At 54.6% G+C, this 21,909-nt stretch overlaps 2 protein-coding genes across 7 annotated transcripts in view; one reads left to right on the top strand and one right to left on the bottom strand.

The window, feature by feature from the left end:
• The window catches only part of PGPEP1 (pyroglutamyl-peptidase I), a 28,385-nt gene extending 9,755 nt beyond the window's left edge, over window positions 1–18,630 (top strand). For 4 of the 6 annotated variants that reach the window (XM_074808984.1, XM_074808986.1, XM_074808982.1 and 1 more), the window contains exon 5: window positions 385–6,860. In XM_074808984.1, coding sequence (XP_074665085.1) covers window positions 385–577 — 193 coding nt within the window. In that variant the 3' untranslated portion in view covers window positions 578–6,860. Of the gene's footprint in view, window positions 1–384; window positions 6,861–15,990; window positions 16,597–17,312 lie in introns of those variants that run through there. The other 2 variants (XR_012621133.1, XM_074808981.1) reach the window with 2 other exon arrangements.
• Window positions 18,631–19,875: 1,245 nt separating this feature from the next.
• The window catches only part of ISYNA1 (inositol-3-phosphate synthase 1), a 23,327-nt gene continuing 21,293 nt past the window's right edge, over window positions 19,876–21,909 (bottom strand). Inside the window, exons 10-11 of the mRNA XM_074808731.1 lie at window positions 21,582–21,909; window positions 19,876–20,783 (exon numbers count right to left, since the gene is read on the bottom strand). Of these exons, the coding sequence (XP_074664832.1) occupies window positions 20,660–20,783; window positions 21,582–21,909 (452 nt within the window). The 3' untranslated portion in view covers window positions 19,876–20,659. The remainder of the gene's footprint in view (window positions 20,784–21,581) is intronic.

Raw genomic sequence — 21,909 nt, 5'->3', positions numbered from 1 at the left:
GCCTGGCATGGGAAAACAGTCTGAAACGTACAGACCCAGAATTGGAGACTTCAAAAAGGAAAATTCCACTTCTAGAAATTAACGGTTTTTGTCAAATGTGTGCGTTTCAGCCTAGATTCAAAAAATCTCTTCTTTAAAACACCATCTTATTTTTCAGTGGTCGCCCAATCTTCAGGAGGGAAAAAAAAAAAAAAAAAAGATATCTTTACATTTCTTTGTCCTAAATTTGATTAAAGCCATCGCACGGACTCGCTTGTGTTCCACTCTCCATTGCAGGATGTTGCTGCAGTGCTGAACGATAAGAATACACAGTCCCTCCCGTCCTGCAGTTTGCACGCTGCATTTGTCACTTGTTGCTAAATAAGCTCTATTCTTGTGTTTCAGATACCTCTGTGACTTCACTTACTACACTTCCTTATACCAGAGCCGCGGGAGGTCAGCTTTTGTTCATGTGCCTCCGCTGGGAAAACCATATACCGCAGAACAGCTGGGTCGGGCGCTACAGGCTATAATAGAAGAAATGCTTGATGTTTTGGAGCATTCTGAAGACAAAATCAATTGTCAGCATGAACACTGAAAGTGGGCAGAAGCTATCCTAGTATTGCACTTCCAAAATTTTCCCTGAAGTACTGGGGAAAACGGTCTGAAATGTACAGACCCAGAATTGGAGACTTCAAAAAGGAAAATTCCACTTCTAGAAATTGACGTTTTCTGTCAGATGTGTGCGTTTCAGCCTAGGCAACAAAGGATTCAAAAATCTCTTCGTTAAAACACCTGCAACTACTCATTTCTGAAGTGACTGAAGTGTGTGTGCTGTGCTTTATCCAGAGCTTATCTGTCAGCCAAGTGACAGCTACTGACCAGTCTAAGACAGCGCAGATGGAAAATTTCTCATCTGGACTTGGTGTTCAGGTGCAGGGAATTGATAACCCAGTCTTCTAATGACTAGTTCTTAAGTTGAAAGGTTTGCTTTCGTTTTTGGTTTTTTTCCCTCTTTGACCCAAATTATAGGTTACAGTGTAAAAGTACAACTGACAAGAGTTGGAATGGTGTGGGTTTGTCTGTCGTAAAACGGCGCTTGGTGGAGACGAGGAGTCTTTGAAATTGCTTTGCTGAAATGGAAAAATATTTTAGGCACTGATTTCTCACCCCACGTTGTCCAGATATTCGTCGGGTCCTCTGTTATGTACTGGTTAACTGGTAGCTGCAGATAGAAGGGATGTGTTTTGGGTTCCTTTTGTTGTGGAGCGGGAGATACCTTTTTTTTTTTTTTTTTTTGTACACAGTATGAGCCGAACTTGCGCCAAATATTTCCAAATGTCTTTTTTTATTACGCTCTCGATGCCACCTTCCTCACTCAAGTCAACCATATACCTCCTGTACAAAACACATTGTTTCATATGTGTATAAAACAAATCATTAGCGGTTAAATAGCTTTGCTAAAGGCCACTTTCTCCGCAGGAGATCTTTATCCTAGACTCTTGGTGCTAGCTGTTATTTTTAAGGTGAAGGTTGAGTAATTTATAACTTCCTTAGTTATAAATTTTCATTCTTGTTAAAGGTTAGAAGAGTAATGTTTAACTTAAATTCCAAGTTGCCACCTTGATTTATTATAGGCATAAATATGCAAACGTGCGGATTCAAAGACATTCTGCCAAATCAAATCTAAAATCTTAAGCCTATTCCCACTGTCTGTAATTAGGCAATTATTTGAAAACTAGGAATTTTGCTTAGAACGAGTATTCCGGGCTGTTTATTAGTGTCCCCCTCCCAATGGGAGGGTACAAAGTGCTGCTTCTTGTGTGAACTTTCCCAGTAATTAGCGTGGGGAAGTGTACGTGCAGGTTCTAAGCAGGACTTTAAAAGTGGTTGACGCTAGTCGCGCGCGTGGGTTTGCTTCTAAATTACAAGACTTCAGCAAAAGACAGAGGGTGTTACGGTGGGAACAGACACAAAATTCATAATCGATGACCAGTAGGTCTCATTGAGGGGCCATTTAAATGAAGAGGTCTGCGATTTGGTTCTGATACTTTTACGAATATATATATCTCTATAAAAAACACGACATTTTGAACTGTTTTGAAATACCATTATTTAAATTTTTCTAATGATGAATGATTCTGCTATAGTATCTCTCAGTGAGAGCTGCCATTAACTTGCTGTTTTCCAGTAGAAGTCTAGTGACAAAGGAAATACCACTTCTGGTGACCCTCGAGAGAGAGGACGAAGACTTCTGCAGTTGTAGTAACTTTGCTGAGGGGACCTGTTTATGAAGATGTTTGGATAGACTTCTGGTTTACCGAGGAAACTGCCGCTGTATTTACTCTACAGGCTTTCCTGATCAAAAGAGTTTGCCTTCAAAGTAAATATTCTCTTTTGCATTCAGATACGAAGTAGCACTTGTCAGATCGTCAGCAGGCAGGCGGGCTTTCTGATTGGTAATTTATTATATTTAATATTTTGTTTAAATATTCGTGGTTTGACACATTTCTGCAAATAGTTGAGCTACCTGTAGGTTTATTTCTTTCTCTGGTAAGTTTTTGTCATCAGTGTATCTTAGCTGCTAAAAGAGGAGTAATTCATGTATTCTGCTAAGTTCAGCAATTGATTTAAGTAATTTTCAGTAACGCTATTTAATTTACGTGTAACGTAGTTGTGGATACAATGGGAGTGGAGGATCAACAGTTTAGTGAGGCGATAACAAAATAAACGACGGTGGCGTGAAAACGGCTGTGGGAGGGGCTGGTGGGAGCCATGGGTGCCGTGGGGAGGGTCTGTCTGTGGCAGCCGTGGGTGCCGTGGGGAGGGTCTGTCTGTGGGTGCCGTGGGTGCCGTGGGGAGGGTCTGTCTGTGGCAGCCGTGGGTGCCGTGGGGAGGGTCTGTCCGTGGGTGCCGTGGGGACGGTCTGTCCATGGGTGCCGTGGGGACGGTCTGTCCGTGGGTGCCGTGGGGACGGTCTGTCCGTGGCCGTCCCTCGCCTGGAGCAGAGCGGGTGGAGCAGGTTGCTGCCCGGGCTCTGTTAGTGAGAAAGGCCTCAGCGAGACGTGCCCTGTCCGTCCCTCTCTGTCGAATGTTTGTGCTTCCTCTGAGCGGAGGGGCAGCCATGGAGATGCCCCCGATGTGGCTCCAAATCCCCCGGCAGGGAGGGCAGACAGCGGCGGTGGCGCGGCGAGAGCGGTTTTCCACGCTGGTTTATTCAGCCTGGGGAGTTCTGTCCTGTTGGACACCTCGAGGTGTTTGTTCTTGGGTGCTCTCTGCTGCCCAAGGGGTAAATCTGGAGCCAATTTCCATGCCTGCTGTTTGTCTAAGGACCTTCTCCGTGTCAGTGTGGAAAATCTAATTTTTGGGAATACTTTGCTTTTGGGCGTCGCTTTGAGCTGTGCGTTTCCTCATAATCTGTTTTTGTGAAGCTTCCGTGCGATCAGTTTCTTAGAAAACATAATTTATTTTATAACTTTTTGGGGTTTTTGAGAATTAGTCCTCAGAGCTTGTATTTGTAAAGGGTGTCTTGGTGGTAGAGAAATTTTGTATAGTGAAACTTTAAAAAAAATGGCATTAAACTAATTTTATTTAATCTGACCTAAATTAAATACTTTTGGTTTTTTGAAAGTTTTTTTTGTTAAATCCATTCATTCATAATGCCTTTCCTATAGGTGCGTATTTTCTTTGGAAATATGACGTCAAACTAATGCAGAGCTTCAAAAAGCTGATGTTTTGTGTAATGCTTACTATTTGCTTTCTCTTCCAGATCATCAATAAATAGAATTTGCTAATTTGCACTGACTGGGAGACCTGTTGCCAACCACAAAAAATTTTGTGCTAGTGAGTAAGTGTAGGAAGTTCAGGTTTAGCGTTAATTACTGTGCCTGCAACTTGTAAAATGTAAAAGCTGGTAAAGTTTTTAGAATCCTGTGATTGCAGAGTTGTCTCTGGGGATACGCTTCACGGGGAAACGGGGGTAAGAATATTTCGTGTGGAAGAGAGAATTAGGGAGGTTCCACTGTGTCGGGTCTGATGTCATTTTAGCGACTTGCCAGCAGCTTGGGGTAGGAGCTGGCTAACGTGTTGGTGGAGTTTGGTGATGACAATTTAATTGTTTCAGTTATTAAATGCTGCGGAGGATTTTGAGGAACTCCAGGTACTCGTGAACTCCTTCATAATTGGATGACACTGATGTCGGGAGATATTTCCTTTGAATTAAGCATGGTAATTACTGTAGAAAACACGGCAAAAAGAAACTGTCAGCTTGACAGTTTCTTTACCTTAAAGACTTGTGAGGGACTCGATGATCCTTGTGGGTTCCCTTTGAACTTGAGATATTCTATGGTGTGGTTGGAGGTAAAGAAGCTGTTTGTACTTTTTTGGCAGCTTTTGGAAAGGATGTCAAAACCCGTAAGATGGTAGGGGAGCAGTTCACGCTTACCTGGAGTGTTCCCCAACCTGATTGCTTCCTCCTAAACGTGGTAGTAGTGGGAAAGGATGAAAAGGTCATGAAGATGGTCAGAGGTGTTGAGTGTGGTTGTGACATGAGACTGCAGCCAAGAACTGCTGAGCTTCAGGAGTCCTTCCAGGGGGGACCTGACTGAGGGTGTTCCAAAGTTTAAGACTTCATGAAAACTGACCGGTTGCTCTGCTTTCACCCCAAAGAGGAGGGAAGTTCAAAGACAAGGCATCTAGAGTAAATTTGAGATAAACGCTTCCCGGCTGACTCCTCGCAGAAATCGAGAAGGCGTTTGCGTGCAGCGTCGCGTTGTAGAGCGTAGCCTGATGCGTTGGGTCCTGCCTGCTGCCCGCAGCAGAAAAACAGACTCATCGAACCAGGGCTCTGATCTAACACGTCAACTTCTCTTTGTCTCCGTAGGGTTTGTACTGCACGTACTGTGGTAAGTCAGGTAGGAAACTGTACTATTTATATTTACTTACCTAGCCAGTCACGCTGAGATGTAGCATTCAGGCTCCGGTGTGTCTCTCACTGTTCTGCCGGTTGTGCAGGCAATATTTAACCTTTTAGTGCCTCAGTCAGCTGGCAAAGGGGATTATTCCAGGCCACTGTCACGCAGTGCCGTGCCTGGGATAAAAGTCCAGGAGCTTCCAGGCCTGCAGACTCGCAAACGGACAGCACAGACTCCCAGTGTTGTTATTTTTGTTAATGGAGAAGTCTAAAAAAGTTATAATCCACTTGGAAGTTTCTTCTAAAACTCAAATAATCTTCGTTTGATTGAGTGTGTGATTCGTTGACCTCGCACGCGGGCTTTCTGATGAAATGTGTAACAGGAATTGCAGTAGGAGGAGCTTCTTAAAACCAAAAATGGGAAAACCACGTAAATAAATGAGTTGGGCTGGTAATTCCCCGCTAACACAAGAGCTGGCGCTGGGCTAAAGCAGCAGTTACGGTCTGACCATGTTATTTCACGGGTTAACTCGTGACTCGGGCATCTTTTCTAACTTCTAGTGTGTTCCTAACTCTCTAACTGCGCAGCTGATGCTCAGACACTAAAACTACTTCAAGAGTGAGTGGTGGTGTTTGACAGCTGGCTGGAAACCTGTATGTTTAGAAGTAGAAAGTACACTTGTGGGGGGTTTGGTTTTGGGTTTTTTTTTTTTAATTATGATTTTCAGATTTCATCCCGCAGTGCAGATAATAAAATTGTCAGCAATTAATTTGTACATACTTCCATAAAGTAACTTTGCTCCTCTTGTCTCCTTTACTTCAGTATGCTATCCGATCATATTTTAACGAGAGAAATTTCAGAGTTGTGAAGGCTTTCTTTCAAACTGCATCTGTTGGCTTGGATAAAATACCCCTAGTTGATACCATAACTACACATCTTGACGTAGATGGATTTGTTATTTTTGCACCAGAAACCCTGATGTTTTGCAGTAAAAAGTGCACTTTTTCTTAAAAAAAAAAATTTGTATTCATGTCTGATTAGTGTCTTATGTGATGAAAGTGATATTCTGCCAAACCTCCAAAGCTGAGGATATTGTTAATTCTTCATCGTATTAATAGAAACCTGAGATCCGCTTCTGCTCAGTCTATTTTAAGACAATGTAGAGAAGAAAACGCTTCCCCATAGATAGGAATTAAATATAGGAAATGAAACTATACACTGCCCTTAAATAAAACTCTGTGCTACTTAAATACACGTTCAGGTTTTCTATTGCACCAGCTTCTTAAATCGCAAATGTTTACTTTGATTAAACAGGGAGTGCCTTGTCCTGTGCTGGGCTCACGTTTGGAAGGCAGAGTGGTGGTGATGGGGACAGATGAGCCCTTTGCACATAAGGTGGGTGGAAAGTCGGGGCTTTCGGCACTGGGAGAAACTGCTGAACTTGTTCGGTGTCCCCTTTACCCAAGATGCTCCTCGGAAACTGCACTGAATTGAGTTCTCGAGGTTTTCTGACACACACTCAGACCTGACAAAGGAAAAAAAAAAAAGTGTTTGCTGCTTCGTTGTCACTCTCGGTTAGGTTGGCCGAATTCGTGAAGGTTTTTCTGTCTCTTCTGTAAGGTCAGGTGTTTCGTTCAGACTCTGTTATGCATGTTACAGCATCACTCAGCCTCTCGGGTCCTCCGTTCGTTAACTGTGGTGAAATAAACAGTTGTCTGTCTGGGTATCTCAGGTGTTGCCAATCTCATGCTTATCAGGACTTGGAGCTACAATTCTAAATCTGTTGGGGCTTCTGTTTTTCTCAGTGTGTTCTTGCAGTGCCTTGTAAAACCAAACAATCTAGTGTGTCACAAAAGGGCTGTGTAATAAAGAACCGTTAACATACTTTCAGCTTGCTATTGCTAGACTGGACTTTGTAACTGAAAATTTAAACTGATGTTTCAAAGTAAATAAAGAGTTTAACTCTGACTCGTGGTGCTCTTTAACAGTTGCCTGTTTGTAAAGATGCCTTTTGTAGAGTGGTAATTACATACCAGTGATCGCAGACTGACCAGATAGCAGCGGGTTTGGTTTTAGACCATCCCCTAAGCGCTCTGCCCTGTCCCACGTGGCTGTTTTTTGGAATGAGAACTGATGCTCTTAAGCCTCGTTCTCTTAGACCTCAGCTGCGTATCTTGGATGTTTGTGTCATTTTATTCAGAAGAATATTTGGAAGTTTTATCTTGCCATCATCTATTATGTATGTGTGTTTCTTTCATCTGTTATGTTCTCTCTTTGTACTTTGAGGTAAATTTTCCAGCCCTCGCTTAGACCACGTAGCCTAACGGAGCGACAGCCACCCTTCTAAACCGAGTGCTGCGCTGAAATATTTATACAAAATTTGTTCAGCATCGCTGGTATTAAGATACAGAGGCCCGGGGAGCGGGTCCGGCCCCTGACTCGATGAAGACTCTTCGAAGCACGTGGCAGCACGGTCAGTTCTCGAGAGCCCGTAATCCTGAAAGCTTTGGGCAGCAAAAACTACTTAAGTTTGTGAGTTTGAGACCCGTTTCACTCCGAGCTGGATAATTCCAGGAGACAGTGGTGAAGGGCTCTGGTTAGTAACCCCCCTCGTACGTTTCCCACATCAAAAACACCAGTTCTACTCAGATTTTTTGATGTTTATTCACAAGGAAAGGCTTGATAGAAGCTCCCTCTGGGTCTCGGAGAGCAGAGTTTGGAGCCGTAGTCCTCAGTGATTGGAGTTGTCTCTGTGCACCCTGAGCTGGGATCAGGACAAGACTAACTCTGGTCTTACCTCACCCATGACATTAAACAAACAAAACCATAACTCTTCCTTCTTTGTTCTTGGATGAGGGATGCGTACAGCCTGGTCTGCACTTGTTAGTGCCTCTGGGACCCGCAGTGGCTGGAGCGCGAGTGGTGAGAGGATGTTCTGCGCATCGGTAACGAGCGAGGCTGAGCGGGATGTGGGACTTGCAGTCGCTTTCCTTGGGGGAAAAATGGTAAAACTGGGGCGTGCCGATGTCCGAGGCACGAGGAGCTGGTGATCACAGCTCATCCGATTGACTTGGGTTTCCTTTTTCACTTGAATTTCACAGCCATGTCCTGCCCGGTGAACCCTAAATCTTGTCAGTCTTTTCCAGATCTGTCAGTTAATAAAGCATTTCTGCTTTACACACCATTTCCTGTTCTCACGTGGGCTGAAACGGCAGCAGCAGTTCCCTGTCTCTCCGTGGACTTAGTCTGGGCCAAAGAGGGTTTCAGCAACGCAGCCTTGTGGGATGCAGCAGGTGACCCGCTGGCAGCAGAAGCTGCTGTAATTCCAAAGCTGGCTTGGATCCACGGGCTGCAAATCCCTCGCAGGCTTCCTAAGCCACTTGGGAACCCACTGTAAGGCATTTTCTAGCCAGATTTCTTCTGCCACGCTCCTTTTCCGGAGGAAGAGCTCTCTCAAGGATCGTGGGAAGATGAGCAGCATGTCTGGAAGCTGCTGAGGTGCGTCGAGCTCGAGCGCTGTTGCGTGCTGCCTTCCGTGAGAGCGAGTTGTTAACCCTGGAGCTCCTCCTCTCTTCCAACAGCATCTCTTCACCGTGCCGAGCTGCTTCATCGCTGTCGGCTGAGCGCTGCTGGAGGCCGGCTGCCACGGCGGCTGCTCCTCTGAGGACAGGCACAAATCATGGAAACACAGAATCCTCTCAGTTGGAAAAGCCCTTGAAGCTCCTCCAGTCCAACCATGAACCTCACCCTGACCGTTCCCAACTCCACCAGATCCCTCAGCGCTGGGTCAACCCGACTCTTCAACCCCTCCAGGGATGGGGACTCCCCCCCTGCCCTGGGCAGCCCATTCCAACGCCCAACAGCCCCTTCTGCAAAGAAATCCTTCCTAAGAGCCAGTCTGACCCTGCCCTGGCGCAGCTTGAGGCCATTCCCTCTTGTCCTGGCGCTGGGTCCTTGGCTCAAGAGACTCCTCCCCCCTCTCTGCACCCTCCTTTCAGGGAGTTGTAGAGGGCCATGAGGTCTCCCCTCAGCCTCCTCTTCTCCAGACTAAACCCCCCCAGTTCCCTCAGCCGCTCCCCATCAGACCTGTGCTCCAGACCCTGCACCAGCTCCGTTGCCCTTCTCTGGACACGCTCGAGTCATTCAATGGCCTTTTTGGAGTGAGGGGCCCAAAACTGAACCCACTCATCGAGGGGCGGCCTCCCCAGGGCCGAGCACGTACAAGCCAGGATGCCATTGGCCTTCTTGGCCACCTGGGCACACTGCTGGCTCCTGTTCAGCCGGCTGGCAACCAACCCCTGAGGTCCCGCTCTGACTCACAGCTCTCCAGCCACTCCTCCCCAAGCCAAAACACAAGTCCTGTGTTGGCTGCTTCCAGGCTGCTACCCTGTTCCTGCTGCCACTGGTCCTGACTGGGAGCAAACTGGGGCGATGGGGAGGACTGGTGCCACCAGATGGTGCTGCCATACAGCCAGAGCATGCACAGCGTCGAGCCTGGCCCGGGACAGCCTGGCACAGGTACAACACTTCGACAGCTCCAGCTTGGTCCTGGGGGCTTCTCGTGGTCCCGACATGCCCCACCTCTGGTGCTGCTGGGACGGGAGGAGCGGAGGCGTCACCGGTGAAGGAGCAGCAACACGAGCGGCGATTGCGCCAAGGATGTTGGAGATTCAGCGTTTGCCTCTCACCAGCTGCTCTGTGGAGCAGGTTGGATGTCGAATTTATTACCTCAAGGCACGGCTTTGTTAAGACCGAGGGCTAAGCTAAGCGAAGCTAAAACCTGCCCTGGTAAAGCCCAGAACCAGCCCAGCGCAGCGAGGTGGGACAGGGCTCGGGGGGGTCACGCTGTGGTCCTTGCCCAAAAGCTGGCCCCTGCTCTGGAGAGTTAACGGTGCTTTTTGACTGGAGGGGTGATCAGAAAGGAAAACTCGATGGTTCTGTTTGAATCTCTGCTTTTCCTGTCTTTTTTCGATGTCCTAGCTCTGGGAACAGTTTTTTTTCCTGAGCTGCCATGAGTTCTCCAGCCTTGTCTTCAGAGCTGGAGCACTGTAGTGTTCTGCTTTCGTTACACTCGCTGATACCCAGCGTGCGACGGGCACCGGGGAGCTTCGAGATCTTCCTCAAACGTGAGCCAGGACATGCTCTCCCCGGAGAGAACACAGGCTCTCCCATGAGCCAGCCCCCGATGAAATCACTCTTGTTTTAATTTGCTTTATAAGGTGATAAGCTTTTCCTGCAAGGCGGTGTTTCCAGAGTGATGTCATGCTGTTGGGTAAAGCCCCGTGTCAGTGAGGTCGTTCTGCAACCGGAACTCTCCGGAGGGAGAGATCGAAGGTTTCGCTGGTCGGTGGTGAGGAAGCTCATCACAGAGCATCCTGCTTGGGTTTCTTGGATGCAGATCCAGAGAACTGGGGAGGAGATCTCTGCTGGACTGGCTCCTTATACATCTTAATTTTTTCTTGGAACAGCCTGCTCTATTCCCCCTCTTTTCTTCCTCCCCTACTCCTCCGGCCCTCCAAACCCTTAGTAAATGAGGTGGGATTTTTGGGCCACCTCCATCTGGCAGGCTGCTTGCCCTCCACGTTTTCCCAGCTTACAAATCAAAGCTGACCTCAAGCGAAGGTGCTGGAGAGCCCACCCTCCCTTACAGCCGCTGCCGAAGGGCTCCCCAGAGCTTCAGTCGCGAACTCGCAGCTGCGGATCTGGTGCAGGGGAATGGCTGGAATTTCCTGCCTGCTCGGAGCAGCCCGCGCTGCCTTCGGTGGAGGCATGTGCGGGCAGGTCCCGGGTCAGGGTTTGCTGCCTCTTGCACCCTGGGTTGGGCGGCTGGGGATGGACACGCTCCCAGTGCAGCGCAGAATTCCCAGGATGAGGTTTCCATGCCAGGGGTGATGCTCCAGCCGAGTATTTCCCCGTGTCGGGGCTCCTCACCGTGGCATTTCAGCCACGTTTTTCTTCCTCTGCTGCTTGGAGGTACCTCGTGGTCTGGCTCCAGCATTCTGGGGAGATATAAATGAATATTCACCACCTACCTCTGCTACGGGCTGGGGTTTTCTTGATCACTTCCCAACCAGCATCATGGCTCAGGCCTGGGGGAAAGTCTCTTTTTGCTGCTTCCTGGTGACTAATTCCCTCCTGATGGACACAGAAGCCTGATCCATGCCCGGGTTCACAAATAAATTTATTTCTGTTGGAGGTTAGACTAACAGCAACCTCGCTTAATTCTGCAGCAGCTTTCATTCTCAGCCCTCATCCAAAATTGTGCCTTGCACTTAAAAAAAAACATCCAGACTTTTAACATCCTACAGTTTTAAGGAGCTTTCGGGGTTGTCCTTCCCTTGTGGCATCTCCTGAGGCTTTCCTTGGTAACAGTGATGCTGCTCTGGGCTGTGCCTAGGTTGGATTTGATTTCCTTCATCTATTTTCCACCCTGTATTGGAAAGCTTTTTGGAGGGAGGATTTAGAGCTCATCTGAGTCCCTCCTGAGCGTGGCTCGGAGCCTGCGTGAAGGCAGGTCCCCGGTTAGAGCTGCAGCTTTCGCTCTGTCGCTGCCTTGTGCCTCGCTCCTGGGCTCAGCGCCACCGTCCGAGGGAGCACGATGCTCCCGAAAGCCTCAGCCTGGGGCTTCCGCACTAAAAATGGAGGTGAAGGGCTGTTTCAGCGTGTCAAAGGGGTGAGACGTGTCCCTCTTTGAACAGAAAGAGGCTCCCACCGTGGAAAAGCTTCTTCTTTAAAGCTGCTTCTCAACAACCATCACTTCCATCCAGCCCAGGCTGAACCTGTTGCTCGTGCAGATGATGCTCTCGAGGCGTTACACCGAAGCAGAAACACCGCTGAAGGCTGTCAAGCATCCTAGAGGCCAGAGCCAACTGTAAATCTGTCTGTCCAGGGAGCCCCTTTCAGGAAAGGTGCTCGTTGCGAGCGGAGAACTTCCTCACGCCGAAAGCATGGCTGTAAGGTGGTTGAGGCAGCGGGTGAGGGTCTCTCAAGTGAGGTTTCCATTTTTGGCCGTTATTGGAGTGATTTCCTGGCTGCCCGGGCTGAGGGGGCTGGGAATTCGAGTTAATCATTGACCACGGGTGCAGTCGAGGCAGAAATGTCTTTGTCCAAGTGGAGCAGAAGTCTCATTTTTGGTAGATGCTGTAAACTTGCAGCAGAGGAAGAAAAATGTGATTCCAACTGTGACAGGGCAAAATCTGCTTTTTGCCCACCTGACCCATCCTGTTTGTTTTTTATTTAGAAACGTCTAAAGGTCAAGACAGCTTCCACTCTGCCGATTCATCCTGACACTGGCCAGCGCTGGGGAAACACGGGATGAGCTTCCCAAACATCCCCCGCTGGCAGTGCAGGGAGAGCCCTCATCCCCCATCCCGCTGCGCCCATTCCCAGACCTGAAATGAGACGGGATGGAGCAAACCTTGTCCGTGACATGACCGATGGGTCGCCTCAGAGGCCAGCTGGGTTTTTCCCCTTCACTGAGGGTTTTCTCACCCTGAATTACTCCTGGAAGTGCTGAAGCTGCCTCCAGCCACCAACTTCCCTAGAGACCAAGCCCTGACGGCTGCTCGGAGCTTCACGTGGTGGCAGCAGATATGGGAAGCTGCGCTGCTCTTCCCTTCTTAGCCCTTGGCTGAAAAATACACCGTGGGAAAGTATTATCTACCTCGCTTGCAGTAGTTTGCAGGAAATACCCCCCTCCAACATCTGATTTGCTCAACCCAAGTAGTTTTGGGGAGCACGGGAGGTCCCATAGCTCATGGGGAGCACCCGGCCTTGCAGCGTGATGACGGTGGGGTGCTGTAACCTCGCTCTGTCGGTCCCGGGGCTGATGTGCGCCCGCTCTTGGGGGGTTTTGGCTTTTGTCAGAGGCTCTCGGTGCCTTTTCAGGAGCCGCTTGCTCAACGGCCACGAAGAACTGATAGACCTAAAATCTGGAGGGCAGCACTTCCCCTCTTGTCGCTTGCGATAACGGACGCTGCAAAAATAAATGAGGTTTCTGCACGCGCCTGTGGGCGAGCAGCCGCGGGGAAGTTTTGTGCTTTTTTGGGGAATCGAAGCCCTCCGGAGCCCCCTCGTCTGCTCTTGCCCCCATCAGTGTCCCACCACCCGGGCTGGGGGGAGCTGCTGGGGGAGCAGAGTGGGGCTGACTCCCCAGCCACAATCGCTTCAAGCAATTTCATGCGAGGAGCCACGAAGCTCCGGTTGCATGTGGCCAGTTTGGGGCTCATCCTGCAGCCCAGCGCGGTGCCGGGAGCTTCTCCGGTCCCGCTCCGAGCCCTCCGCAAGTTGGTTCAAGCTCAGGGCTGCAGCCAGCCTGCATTTCATGGGGAAGTGACTAATGTTCACGTTCCCCTTCTTGTTTCTTTTGGTGTTTAATCTCAGCATTTGCAACGTGGCTTTTTTCCCCGGTGCTGGCTCAGCTGGGAGCCGCGGGTGGCTCTGGGGATGGCAGCGAGCACCTGCCACATCCCCCACCATGCTCCCAGGCGATCACCTCTTGTCTGGAGATGGAGAGAAGGCGAAAAGATTATTTACATCTTTCCAGGCTCAGGTTTTCCTGGACTTTCTAGCAGCCTTTCCAGCCACTGGCCCCCATGTGATGCTTTAAACCCCAAAACTCCCAGTTTCTCTCCTGCTCGCTGCGTGCGGAGGAGTGACAGCACCGGGGCATCAGCTCCTCCTCACCCTCAGCCCCTGGCTCATCCCCCCCAGGGTCTGGGAGTCCCCGGCCACCAGCAATCCCGTGGCCAAGCGCTCCTGTGAATCGCTGCTCTAGATCCAGGTAGGTGAGGGCTGCGCTGCGGTTGTACCCTGCCGAGGGATGCGCGTCGGATGCGTTAACTGGAGAGGAACCTGCATCCCCCTGGGAAATCGGATAAATCGGCCCTTCTGATGCAACAGGACCGGAGGAAACGTGGGATGCTGTTTACGCGCGGGGCCGAGGTCGTGCAATCGCATCTTGCAGGCTGGTGAGGACACGCTGGGACGTTTCATAACAGGCCGCTCGGCCTCCACAACCGCTGCTCTTAAAACACAAGTTTTATGGCTGTTGCTGGACTGTAAATCTCCGACTTCCACGGCTGGCGCCTTTCGGGGGGAAAACATCCGGCTTCGGCAAACTTTGATGGTGTCTGAGCGCGAGCCACCATGCGTCACTCGTGGATGGGGCTCGTACCACGCAATGCGCCCACGGTTAGAAAATTCATTGCAAAAGCAGAACTTCAGGATTTAGGGGTTTGCTGGGTCTTGCTCAAGGGCCGGGCAGTGGGTCGGGGCCTCTTCCTGCACCCGGACAGGCTGCACGGCTCTGATTCGGCTTCGGACGAGCATGTTTGGCACCTTGCAGGTGGTGGAGGGTGCTGGTGGCCGGGCTGGTGCCTGCCGGGGGCCTGGAGATGTTCAGGGCAGGGGTGGTGGTGTGACAGTTCTGCCTCAGGGTGTTTCCTGGAGGTTTGAGGTCTTCCTGGGGTGATGCTCCCTCTCCCTTCTTCCTTGGATTGGGGGGGGCTGAAGGGTTGTGCAGCCACCCCAGCTGATAAAATCCCCAGGAGAGGGGATCCCAGGAGGGCATGGTTGATCCCCGGAACTCCCCAAGGATCCCACAGCTCTGACTGGAATGAAATCACCCACTGAGGAGCCAGCGCCTGGACCAGCTCCCTGCTGGAAGATGCTCCGGGTGGGGCTCATCCGGGGTGGGGGGGGCTCATCCCAGCTGCTGGAGGGACGGGTGACGTGCCTCCTGTGACAGCAGCAGGACGGTGCCCAACTCCACATGGGATGAAGCACCCGAGATAAACCTGGCCCTGAGGTTTCACGTGAGCACACGTGGGGTTTCTTCCCAAGCTGGAGGCTCTGGGTGGATAAAAGCAGCGTGAAATGGTGCAAGGTCTCTTGGTGGGCTCCTCCTGCCCCCTCCTCCTCCATCCCTCTGCAAGGACGGATCAGAGCCGGGCACAGGAGCCGGACGCGGGGCGATCCCCTCCACGTGACGCTGCCCGTGCTGACAAACTTCTCCATTCACGTGTTTTAGGGTGAAACGTTTGGTCTCGGTTTTGCCTCAGGCAACCCCTTGAGAAACTGGGTGAGAAAGGCAGGAGTAACGCTGGAGCCGGGCTCCCGAGGAGGAGCAGAGGATAAACAGCTGTAAATCATGGGATTACTGTGAGCACGTTCATCCCGTGGTGGGAGCACGGTTAAAGACCAGGCGCTTGTCTCAACGTCAGGACATTTGGGAACGGCCTCGCCTGCCCCGGCCAGCGCCGGGGTGGACCTGTCCGTTGCCTCATCCGACCCAGGATTTCTCATCCCTCTGCCCACATTTTTTTGGTCAAAGCATCCCTTAGGAGAAGGCGAGAGACGGGTGGTCCCACACCGGCCTCGGCGGCTTGTTCCCACCGTGGGTTTTCTCATCCCCGGCGCACGGGCAGCCCCGGGCTGGCACGGCGCTTCCCACCACTGGATCCGTGCCACCCTGGCCTGCCCGGCGCCATCCCAACCACCTTCGGGCTGCCCAGGGATGATGTAACCCCGGCTGACATTACTTCAGGAGGGACTAAACCCAGGGCAGAGCCATCCCCCAGCCGCACCGGCTGCACAGAGGAGCCATTGCCACCAGCTGGGCTGCGGCTGGTTTGGTGGGACAAGGTCCAACGTTGATCCACTCCCTCCTCGGTGCATGTGCTGGCACGAGCCAGGCTGCCCGGCCGCCGCTTCCCGGCTCCGCTTCTGCTTCCGAGAGGGGTTTTAGGGAACGGGCTGAGTCCCTGGCGCAGCCCCACGCAATAACGGGGACCCGTGGGCCAACGGGGACTGGCACGAGGCGAGGGACAGAGAAAGCAGCCGAGGATGCAGGGATGGACAAGGCGTGACACCGCCTGCCCGCACATCGTCCTCTCTCCATCACCCCCTGCCACCAGCTCTGCCACCGCCGAGGCCGTCGGACGTTGCCCGTGGCCGCTTGCCCCTTGCCAAGGGAGCAGGGGAGGTGAGGGGGATCCCCCCGGCCACGAGCCGGCATGGCGATCCCTGGGGACAACGGGAGGTGGAGGGGAAATGTTTGCGTCTGAGAAAAAGTATGACATGTTTTTCATCTCCACAGCTGCAATCCAGCTTGCAAATCACTGTTAGAGCTCCCGTATGAAGTCCCAGGCGGCGAGGATTGATTCCTGCTGGGTGTTTACTCCGGCGTCACCCGCCAGCAGCCTGGGACTGGGAGGGGGGATGGAGGGCGGGCAAAGTTCGGCTCCTATAAAGTCAGGTCTGGTCCACTTCATTCATTCCCCTGGAAGCATCGCCGGGAGCAGCACGTCCAGCCTTTGCACAAGAGATTTTGCAAATAAATCCTCCTCCCCCCCACCGGGACCGCCGGCTGCCTGCGCGATGCCGAGGGTGCTGCGGGACGTCAGGGCCGCCCTCACCTGCCTTCTGCTCCTGCTGCTTCTCGCCAGCGTGGAGCTGAGACCCCCCCCGTGGGACGAGGACAGGGTCCAGCTGGAAGCCATCAAAAAGGGGATCCTGGAGCGGTTGGGGATGCCGGCTCCCCCCGTCATCCGGCACCGCCTGGACCAGGAGAGCATCCGGCGGGCGCAGCGGCTGTACCAGCAGAAAGTGGCCGAGCTGACGGGGAACCGGAGCCGGGAGGAGGAGGAGGAGGAGGAGGGAGCCATGCCCAGGACCAGGCACCTGCATCGCCTGACCCCCACATGTAAGTGGCGGCGGCTCCACGCGCATCCCGGGACCCTCGTCCCCCCCCGGGAACACACACACGTGTGTGTCCCCCAACGTGTCCCCGCTCGGACACGACAACCCGGCTGCCTCGGCGTGTGCCGGGACATGACTGGGCATGAATCCTGGCGGCCTCCCTCATCCTTATCCCGGCTGCTTCCCTTGCCCGGGCAGCGGGGAGGAGCCACTGTTCGAGCTGTTTGGCTTAAAAACACAAAACCCAGGAAATTTGGGATGAAAGCTTTGATTGGCTGCACAGCGGCAACTGTGGGTGCCCGGAGTGGGGTTTGAGATGTTTCGGGGGGCGAGGGGAGGGGAAGCGGGGAGGTGCAAGTCTTTGAGCCCCAGCTTGAGCCCCAGTTTGGGGTTTTATCTGGATCTGGGGGGATTTAGGGAAATATTCAGCTCCTGCTGCCTAGGAGGCGAGGGGGGGTGTATGGGGTGGGGGTTGCACTGACAGGTCCTGGGGCACCTGCTCCGGCACCAGCTGCCACCCCTCAGCGAGATCCCCAGGGGGTCCCTGGGAGATGGTGGGTCCCGAGTGACCCGAGGATGAGGATGGGGCCGAATCTCCCTCGGCCTCAGCATCCCTCAGGATTTGGGTGATTCCCCGGAGGCGGCGCTTTGGCTGCCCACAGGAGCTGGTCACAAGCCTTGGCTGGCAGGATGGATCAACTGTCCCCTCTGTCCCCACAGTGCTGCGCTGGCCAGACACCCCCCGGGGACACCAGGACCCCCCAGGAGACCGGGACCCCCCGGGAGACCAGGACCCCCGTGCTCCCTACCGCTACCATCTTCTCCTCTCCCGCACCGAGACTTTCCATCGGCAGCTCCGGGTGGTGCAGGCGGAGCTGAAGCTCTTCAAGCAGTCGCTGGCATCCCCTGGCATGTCCCCGTTTGATGCCTCAGTGTCCCCCCGGGTCAGCATCTACACGCTGCGGGGGGCTCACGGGACCCCCCAGCTCCTGCGTAGCCAAGAGCTGGACCGTGATGCCCTGAGCCTGGACCTCACGGCGGCCGTCCAGCCTTGGGCTACTGGTCCCGAGGACACACTGCGCCTGGAGCTGGCCTTCACGGCCAACATCTCAGCCTTGCTGGCCACCTCGGAGGGCGAGACGCTGGTGCTGGAGGTGGAAACTCATGAGACCACAGGCCGGGGGGCCAGGAGAGCGCGGGGGCTGGAGGAGGAGTGTGGGAAGAGCGATGGGAAGTGTTGCCTCAAGTCGCTCAAGGTCTCCTTCCAGGACATCGGCTGGTCAGACTGGGTCATCGCCCCCAACAGCTACTACATGAGGTTCTGCGAAGGTTCCTGTCCCCACAACTACAAGCCGGCCAGCATGCACGCCCAGATCAAGGCCCGCATGCACTCCCTCTCCAAAGCCACCCCGCCGCCCTGCTGCGTCCCCGCCGGCTACGACCCCATGGTGCTGATGCACTACGATGGCGAGGGCAGGCTGGTCTCCACCCTCTTCGAGGACATGCTGGTCACCAAGTGCCACTGTGCCTGATGGCATCGCCCCCAGCTCCGACTGGAACCTGTCACCGCCCGCATGGGGCAGAGCCTGCCCACCTGCCGGCAGCTCCAGCACCCCAAAAACCAGACCCCGTGGCACAAAATGCCTCCACGCCGGCCCTGGCTCCACTGTCCGGCTCAGCCGCAGGGTCTCTGGTTGTGAAACTCCCCCCTCCACAGGCCACAATAACTTATTCCCCCTCTCTTCCCTTATTTAAACCCGTATTTTATTTGGTAGCTGGATCCTTCCCACCCCAGAGAGCCCAAATGGGCTGGGGGGGTCTGTCCCTGGGGTGGCCACAGCCCACCCCGTGTCTGAGCATCATCTCTTCTCTGCTTAGAGACTTATTTATACAACCCTTTTATTTATTGCTAACTTATTGCATTTTACAGCAAAATACCTTTTGTGGAAAGGAGGTTTTTTTGTGTATTTGTATTTTATATATGTCTATAAAGCAGAAATAATGTAATAATGTAAATGAATAAAGTGATGGGGACAGGGCTGCTGCCTGCTCCTCCTGCACAACTCCAGGGGTCTCCGACCGAAGCCCCGCAGCAGGTCACCTTCAGGGGGGGGGTCCCACCACTCCCCAGGGAGCTGACTCCATCCGCATTTGCCGGTAAATCCTTACGGCTCCCCAGGCCCAGGCCGGCCCATCCCCGCCCTGCCAGCGGGTGAGTAATGCCTGGGCGATGCTCCCAGGGACCTTTGAGTTGTTTGTGTCCTTGAGCTGGGTGCTGGGTGCAGCCTTGACCCCCCCACCCCCCCCGGGCGGGACGTTCAGCTGGGACGCGGCTGCTGCCCAATTTCCAGGGACATGAAACCCCCCCTGGGCACCAAGGGGTGGGGGAAACCCCAGCTCCCTCGGGCTCTGCCACCGCGGAGGTTGGTGACATGCACCGTGTCCCCGAGGGACTTGGCACAGCTGGATGGGGTGACTCTGCTGGTCTCAGGTCCTCTCTGGCCTGTCCCCTCTGCCAGCACCTCCCAGGAGTGTCCTGGGCTGCCCCGGCCCCTTGGCAGCTCCCGGTGGGGACCTGGGCTTGAGGAATGTGGGATAAGGAGATGTCCACTCTGGGGATGGGGTCTTTGGGGACCAGGGCTTGGGGGACATGGAATATGGGGACCTCCAGCCTGGGGATGGGGTCTTTGGGGACCAGGGCTTGGGGGACACAAGCTATGGGGACATCCACTCTGGGCACGTGGACTTGAGGGACCTGGGCTTCAGCGACCTCCACCCTGGGGACCTGGGCCAAAGTGACATGGGACCTGTTCTTGAGGGTCCTGGGCTCTTGGGACCCCTGTTCTGCAGCCACAGGCTCTGGGGACCTATCCTTGAGTGTCCTGGTCCACTGGGACCCCTACTCTGGGGACATGGACTCTGGGGACCTGTCCTTGAGGGTCTTGGTCCCTTGGGACCTCTACTCTGGGGACACGGGCTCTGGGGACCTGACTTTGAGGGACTCTTGGGACCCCTGCTCTGGGGACATGGGCTCTGAGAGCTCCAGGGACTTTCCCCAGGGCCCTCTGGCCTCCCACAGCTCCTTTGGGTTCAAGTTTACAGCCACCCCTGTGCTGGGGTGTCCCTTATCGGGGCTGTCAGGTCATTAACAGATAACGAACGGTGGCTCCGCTCGGCTGGTGTCACCCCGCTGCTGCCCGAGGGATGGATCCAGCCCAGGAACGGCACCGGCCACCCCGTGTCCTGCCCTGGGGCTCCCAGCAGACACGAGCTACACAAGTAATTTAAGATAATTAAGCCATTTAATGGGGCACGGTGGAGCATCACAAGGGCTGGAGCTCAGCGGACCCACACAGAGCTGGGGGGGGGGACACCCAGACAAGCCGTGGGGTCCCCATGTCCCCAGGCTGCTGGTCCCCTCAGGGTGCACAACCTGGCAGCTCAGGGATCTTGCCCGGAATATTAAAAAAAAAAGGGGGGGTTGCTCTGTTCCCCAAAGTGGCAGATTTAGCAGGAAAAGGGGGGGTGGGGGGGGGGAGGCGACAGCGGGGTTGGTCCCCATGCCCGGATGTCCCCAACCGCCAGCATGTCCCCAGGCGCACGTGCACCCTGACACTCTCCGCCGGCAGCCGAAGGGGAAGAGGAACCGTGCGCCGCGGTCACCCCACGGCCCCCTGCTCTGCCAGATGGCCCCGGGGGGGGCCCCCACGCGTGTCCCCGGCCGGGAAGGCTCCGGCGTGCCGGATGCTGCGCTGAGGCGTCCCTGCGGTCGGTGGCCGGGGAGGAAGCGTCAGCCCTCGCCCCGCGGTGGGAACTGGGGCGAAGGAGGGGGCGCGGGGGGGGTGGATTAAAAATACACCCCCCCCTGAGAAAGGCGTCTCTGGCAGGAGGTGTGCGTGGGAACCACGCGTGTCCCCGTCCCAGCCGTGGGAAGACCCATGGAGCCCTCATCCATGCGGAGCGCCCATCCCCGTCCCCTCTGGGCTGGGGGGGCGACCAGGGAAAAGTCCTGGGGAGAAGCGTCGGTGGGAGACAGAGCTTCACCCCCGCCCCCCCCCCCCGGCCCCTCACTGGTTGGGGATGACGTAGACATTGTCCTCGGTGGGGCTCTGTGTGTTGGCGTAGATGGGCTGGTCCCCGGGGGCGGCCTCGCTCTCCAGGAAATAATCGTCATCCACCGGGACCTGGGGGCTGGGGGGGGACAGAGGGGTGGCACCCCCACACCGTGCCCAGGCCATGGGGCAGGTTGGGGGGGGCTGGTCCCTGGTGGGGGAGTGAGTGACACGGGACGGCTCTGGGTGTGTGGGTGGGGGGGAAAAGGGCTCAGCCCCGGCGAGAGCCTGGGCCGTGGGGATGGTGGGATGGGACAGCACGGGACGGCACGGGTGGCACTGTGTGGGGTGACATGGGGTGGCGTGGGAGGGCGTGGGGTGACATGGGGTGACATGGGGTAGTGTGGGGTGACATGGAGTGGGGTGGGGTGGCGTGGGATGGTGTGGGCTGACATGGGGTGATGTGGGATGGTGTGGGGTGACATGGGGTGACATGGGTCAGCATGCATGGGACTGGATAGCATGGCACCGGGCAGCATGGCACGGGATGGATGGGATGGGATGGGGAAGGGGATGGGATGGGATGGATGGATGGATGGATGGATGGATGGGATGGGATGGGATGGGATGGGGAAGGGGATGGGATGGGATGGGATGGGATGGGATGGGATGGGATGGGATGGATGGGATGGGATGGGATGGGATGGGATGGGATGGGGAAGGGGATGGGATGGGATGGGATGGGATGGGGAAGGGGATGGGGTGGGATGGGAGGGGATGGAGTGGGGAAGGGGATGGGATGGGATGGGATGGGATGGGATGGGATGGGATGGGATGGGATGGGGTGGGGTGGGATGGGGTGGGGTGGGATGACACGGCACAGCAGGGAGGGGCCGGGCCATGCCCTGAGCAGGCAGCCCCCGCGCCGGAGCCTCACCTGAACCGCTCCTCCGGCCATCCCGGCGTCCAGCCCCGCGCGGCGGCCGGGGCGGTGCAGGGGCTGACGAAGACGTTCTCATAGTCGGGTGCAGCACCGGCGGCGCCGACCTCACCGGCCCGGCTGATGTAGCGGGGCTGCCCATGGGCCACAGCAGACTCCCACTTGCCTGACCCCGCGCCACTAACGCCAGCGGCCGCTTTCCTCCGCCGGTAGCAAACCACGGCGGTGACCACCAGCAGCACGGCCACGCTGGCAGCCACCCCGGCGGCCACCCCGGCCACCAGCCCCACATTGCCGTGGCATTCACGGGTGTGGAAATCGGTGA

The sequence above is a fragment of the Strix aluco genome, chromosome 29 (genome assembly GCF_031877795.1).
Source record: "Strix aluco isolate bStrAlu1 chromosome 29, bStrAlu1.hap1, whole genome shotgun sequence".
NCBI lineage: Eukaryota > Metazoa > Chordata > Aves > Strigiformes > Strigidae > Strix > Strix aluco.
This window is presented reverse-complemented; position numbering and strand designations above follow the sequence as displayed.